The sequence below is a fragment of the Oncorhynchus masou genome, unplaced genomic scaffold, assembly GCF_036934945.1.
Source record: "Oncorhynchus masou masou isolate Uvic2021 unplaced genomic scaffold, UVic_Omas_1.1 unplaced_scaffold_2427, whole genome shotgun sequence".
Lineage (NCBI taxonomy): Eukaryota > Metazoa > Chordata > Actinopteri > Salmoniformes > Salmonidae > Oncorhynchus > Oncorhynchus masou.
Window position 1 is genome coordinate 38719 of NW_027008880.1, and position 6282 is coordinate 45000.

Here is a 6282-nt window from a genome sequence, read left to right on the forward strand (position 1 = left end):
CCATGTGGAGAGATGTTAACAATGAGAGGTGTTAGCAATGTATCATGTCATCAAGAGGTGGAGCTATTGGAGCATTTTCTCAGTTCTCATTGGTGTTCCAGATTGATTGACAGGCGTGTTGTGGTCTTTGATAGGTCTGTGATGGTGCCAGTCAAGAAGCCCCCTCCCGGCACCCTGTCAGTCAACACTGTGGGCACGCCCACCACCAGCGGCGCGGCCACACCAGGAAGTACACCAAACATCTTCGCTGCTGCCACGGCAACGCCCAAGAGCATGATCAACACCACAGGTGAGGACACACACAACACCTGGAACACACACACACACACACCTGGAACACATACACATGCTTCTGGGAGAGAGACACACACACCTGGTACAACTGGCTATATAGTTTGTCAGTAGGGATTGTCTAGATGCGTTTTGAGGTTATTTTTATGTCTTTGAACAGCAATAATAGATTGTAAACAGAGATCTGTAGGGTAGATGTTTCTAAAAAACACTTAGGACATCATCAATCATTCATGAATTAGTCTGACTGGGCCTAATGTGGATGTCAATGTGAGACATGGATGACGGAGAGCTAATTGAAAAATACATGGGATTTAATAAAATTCATTAAAATTCAGAGTAGTACAACTGTAGTAGTTGTCATTCCTGATTGTGACTCCAGATGAACACTAGATGGCTCTCTGTCTCAGTCCTTTACAACCTCGTCATCTCCTCTTGTCTCAGTCCTTTACAACCTTGTCATCTCCTCTTGTCTCTGTCTCAATCCTTTACAACCTCGTCATCTCCTCTTGTCTCTGTCTCAATCCTTTACAACCTCGTCATCTCCTCTTGTCTCAGTCCTTTACAACCTCGTCATCTCCTCTTGTCTCTGTCTCAGTCCTTTACAACCTCGTCATCTCCTCTTGTCTCTGTCTCAGTCCTTTACAACCTCGTCATCTCCTCTTGTCTCTGTCTCAGTCCTTTACAACCTCGTCATCTCCTCTTGTCTCTGTCTCAGTCCTTTACAACCTCGTCATCTCCTCTTGTCTCTGTCTCAGTCCTTTACAACCTCGTCATCTCCTCTTGTCTCTGTCTCAGTCCTTTACAACCTCGTCATCTCCTCTTGTCTCTGTCTCAGTCCTTTACAACCTCGTCATCTCCTCTTGTCTCTGTCTCAGTCCTTTACAACCTCGTCATCTCCTCTTGTCTCTGTCTCAGTCCTTTACAACCTCGTCATCTCCTCTTGTCTCTGTCTCAGTCCTTTACAACCTCGTCATCTCCTCTTGTCTCTGTCTCAGTCCTTTACAACCTCGTCATCTCCTCTTGTCTCTGTCTCAGTCCTTTACAACCTCGTCATCTCCTCTTGTCTCTGTCTCAGTCCTTTACAACCTCGTCATCTCCTCTTGTCTCAGTCCTTTACAACCTCGTCATCTCCTCTTGTCTCTGTCTCAGTCCTTTACAACCTCGTCATCTCCTCTTGTCTCTGTCTCAGTCCTTTACAACCTCGTCATCTCCTCTTGTCTCTGTCTCAGTCCTTTACAACCTCGTCATCTCCTCTTGTCTCTGTCTCAGTCCTTTACAACCTCGTCATCTCCTCTTGTCTCTGTCTCAGTCCTTTACAACCTCGTCATCTCCTCTTGTATCTGTCTCAGTCCTTTACAACCTCGTCATCTCCTCTTGTCTCTGTCTCAGTCCTTTACAACCTCGTCATCTCATCCTATATGGCTTCCTCTCTCAGTACTCTGGATGATTATACACATTCATTTACCTGTTACTTTCCCTCTCTCTCTCTCTCTCTCTCTCCTCTCTTTCTCTCTCCCCCCCCCCCCTATCTCCCCACCCTCTCTATCCCTCTCTTCCCCCCCCTCTCTCTCTCTCTCTCTCTCTCTCTCTCTCTCCTCTCTTTCTCTCTCCACCTCTTTCACCCCTCTTTCTCTTTCTTTCCTTCTTGCTCTCTCTCTCTCTCTCCCTCTCTCTCTCTCTCTCTCTCTTTCCCCTTCTTTCTCCCCCTCTTCTCTCCAGGTGCCACTGACTCTGCCTCTTCTTCCTCTTCTTCTTCCTCATCCTTCGTCAACGGTGCGACCAGTAAGAATCTACCAGCCGTACAGACAGTGGCTCCCATGACCGAAGACACCGTTGACAGCATGAGGTCAGATTCTCTCTTTCTCTTTCCTTCACTAATTCAATTCAATTTCAATTCAATTCAATTCAATTCAAGGGGCTTTATTGGCATGGGTAACATGTGTTAACATTGCCAAAGCAAGTAAGGTAGATAATATATAAAGTGAAATAAACAATAAAAATGAACAGTAGACATCACACATACAGAAGTTTCAAAACAATAAAGACATTACAAATGTCATATTATATATATATATACAGTGTTTTTACAATGTACAAATGGTAAAGGACACAAGATAAAATAAATAAGCATAGCATAATTCTCTATAGCTGTCCATCTTTCCATCCGCCCCTGTCCGTTTCCACTTCCATAGATTATTGTTAGTCACATCTCTCTCCTCCCCTATCTCTCTCCTCCCATATCTCCCTCCTCCCCTATCTCTCCTCCCCTATCTCTATCCTCCCCTATCTCTCTCCTCCCCTATCTCTCTCCTCCCCTCTCTCTCCTCCCACATCTCTCTCCTCCCACATCTCCCTCCTCCCCTATCTCTCTCCTCCCATATCTCTCTCCTCCCCTATCTCTCTCCTCCCCTACATCTCTCCTCTCCTATCTCTCTCCTCCCCTACATTTTGCATGTTTACCCTCACTACCTCACTCCCATCTGTCTCTCTGTCCTTCGCATAATAGGATACTAATGAAAGATACCACAACAGATTACTCCTTAGATATCATAACAGATTACTCCTTAGATATCATAACAGATTACTCCTTAGGTATCATAACAGATTACTCCTTAGATATCATAACAGATTACTCCTTAGATATCATAAAGGATACTCATTAAATATATGATAATAGGATATTCATTAGATATCTGTTTGTCTGACCCCTCTCCCCGCAATCCAGTTTTTTTTAACATCTTTCTACTATGAATAACTATGATTTTACAATATATCTGTAGCTAGTTCATCTACCATTGTCAGTCTGTCATTTGCAAAATGTCCCTGCATTGGAACTAGGAGTCATCTTGATCTGGTGAACCTGTCTTTATAATCAACCTCTCAGGGCCGAACACTAAACTTCAAATGTGTGCATGTGACTTGCACTTTTACACAAATAACATATTGACAAGTTTTAGGCATGAGTCCATGTTACCCTTGTTGACAATAGTCAAGTCAGGCCTCTGTGTCCTTTAGAAGTCAGAGCTCATATAATGTAGAGTCGGTGAGTTTTTTTCCAAGAGTGTGTAGAAGTGTTAGTGAGTGTGTTGTTGCTTTAATGTGTGTGTGGTTTGTGTCTTACAGTGTCTATTGTGAGGTGGAGCAGTGTGAGCTGCGCAGCGGTTTGACTCCTCCTGAACTCAAGCCCTTTAGCTCTCTGGCAGGCTTCCAGACGGCCCCCCGCGATGCAGGACAGTGTCTAAGGCAAGGACACCTGACCCCAAACACTACCTACCTACATACCGACCTCCCGACCGACCTACCTATCGATCTACCGACCGACCTACCTACTACCTACCTACCGACCTTCCTACCGACCTACCTACCGACCGACCTACCGACCTACCGACCTACCTAGTACCTACCTACCAACCTACCTAGTACCTACCTAGCTACCTACCTACCGACCTACCTACCGACCTACCTATCTACCTACCAACCTACCTACCTACCTACCTACCGACCGACCTACCTAGTACCTACCGACCGACCTACCAATCTACCGACCTACCTACCTACCGACCTACCTACCGACCTACCGACCGACCTACCTAGTACCTACCTACCGACCTACCAACCTACCTAGGGCCTACCTACCAACCTACCTAGTACCTACCTACCTACCTACTGACCTACCTACATACCGATCTACCTAGTACCTACCTACCTACCGACCTACCTACCTAGTGCCTACCTACCTACCTAGTACCTACCTACCTACCTACCTAGTACCTACCTACCTACCTAGTACTTACCTACCTACCTACCTAGTACCTACCGACCGACTGACCGACCGACCGACCTATCTATCTAGCTCCCTCCCTCCCTTCCTACCTTCCTAGTACCTACCTACGTACCTACCTACCTACCTACCGACCGACCGACCGACCTACCTAGGGCCTACCTACCGACCTACCTAGTACCTACCTACTTACCTACCTACCTACCTACCGACCTACCTAGTACCTACCTACCGACCGACCTACCTACCGGCCGACCTACCTATAACCTACCTACCTAACTACTGACCGACCTACCTACATACCGATCTACCTAGTACCTACCTACCTACCTAGTGCCTACCTACCTACCTACCTAGTACCTACCTACCTACCTACCTAGTACCTACCTACCTACCTAGTACTTACCTACCTACCTACCTAGTACCTACCGACTGACCGACCTATCTATCTAGCTCCCTCCCTCCCTCCCTTCCTAGTACCTACCTACGTACCTACCTACCTACCGACCGACCGACCGACCAATTGACCTATCTATCTAGCTCCCTCCCTCCCTCCCTTCCTACCTTCCTAGTACCTACCTACCGACCGACCGACTGACCAACCGACCGACCAACTGACCTATCTATCTAGCTCCCTCCCTCCCTCCCTTCCTACCTTCCTAGTACCTACCTACCGACCGAACGACTGACCAACCGACCGACCAACTGACCTATCTATCTAGCTCCCTCCCTCCCTCCCTCCCTACCTTCCTAGTACCTATCTACCTACCTTCCAAGTACCTACCTACCTATCTACCTACCTACCTACCTACCTACCTACCTACCTACCTACCTACCTACCTACCTACCTACCTACCTTTGTTGATATAATAGTTTCCTGTCTAGCACGGCCATCTAGTGTCGACCTACTGTACTTCACCTCCTCTCAGTCATTCTATCTCTCTCGCTCGTTCTCTATCTGCCTCTCTTTATCTCTCTCTCTCTCCCTCTATCTCTCTCTCGATATATACACTGCTCAAATTTTTTTATTGAACACTAAAATAACACATCCTAGATCTGAATGAATGAAATATTCTTATTAAATACTTTTTTCTTTACATAGTTGAATGTGCTGACAACAAAATCACACAAAAATTATCAATGGAAATCAAATTTATCAACCCATGGAGGTCTGGATTTGGAGTCACACTCAAAATTAAAGTGGAAAACCACACTACAGGCTGATCCAACTTAGATGTAATGTCCTTAAAACAAGTCAAAATGAGGCTCAGTAGTGTGTGGCCTCCACGTGCCTGTATGACCTCCCTACAATGCCTGGGCATGCTCCTGATGAGGTGGCGGATGGTCTCCTGAGGGATCTCCTCCCAGACCTGGACTAAAGCATCCGCCAACTCCTAGACAGTCTGTGGTGCAACGTGGCGTTGGTGGATGGATCGAGACATGATGTCCCAGATGTGCTCAATTGGATTCAGGTCTGGGGAACGGGCGGGCCAGTCCACAGCATCAATGCCTTCCTCTTGCAGGAACTGCTGACACACTCCAGCCACATGAGGTCTAGCATTGTCTTGCATTAGGAGGAACCCAGGGCCAACCGCACCAGCAGGTCTCACAAGGGGTCTGAGGATCTCATCTCGGTACCTAATGGCAGTCAGGCTACCTCTGGCGAGCACATGGAGGGCTGTGCGGCCCCCCAAAGAAATGCCACCCCACACCATGACTGACCCACCGCCAAACCGGTCATGCTGGAGGACGTTGCAGGCAGCAGAACGAACTCCACGGCGTCTCCAGACTGTCACGTCTGTCATATGTGCTCAGTGTGTACCTGCTTTCATCTGTGAAGAGCACAGGGCGCCAGTGGCGAATTTGCCAATCTTGGTGTTCTCTGGCAAATGCCAAACGTCCTGCACGGTGTTGGGCTGGAAGCACAACCCCCACCTGTGGACGTCGGGCCCTCATACCACCCTCGTGGAGTCTGTTTCTGACTGTTTGAGCAGACTCATGCACATTTGTGGCCTGCTGGAGGTCATTTTGCAGTGCTCTGGCAGTGCTCCTTCTTGCACAAAGGCAGAGGTAGCGGTCCTGCTGCTGGGTTGTTGCCCTCCTACGGCCTCCTCCACGTCTCCTGATGTACTGGCCTGTCTCCTGGTAGCGCCTCCATGCTCTGGACACTACGCTGACAGACACAGCAAACCTTCTTGCCACAGCTC

General features: G+C 47.8%; 1 protein-coding gene across 1 annotated transcript in view; it reads left to right on the forward strand.

Annotated features, from left to right (window-relative positions):
• LOC135533520 (neurobeachin-like) overlaps window positions 1–6282 on the forward strand; it is a gene marked incomplete at its 3' end in the record, with an annotated part of 48572 nt that overhangs the window by 20482 nt on the left and 21808 nt on the right. The window contains exons 7-8 of the mRNA XM_064960805.1: window positions 135–289; window positions 2014–2140. Coding sequence (XP_064816877.1) covers window positions 135–289; window positions 2014–2140 — 282 coding nt within the window. The remainder of the gene's footprint in view (window positions 1–134; window positions 290–2013; window positions 2141–6282) is intronic.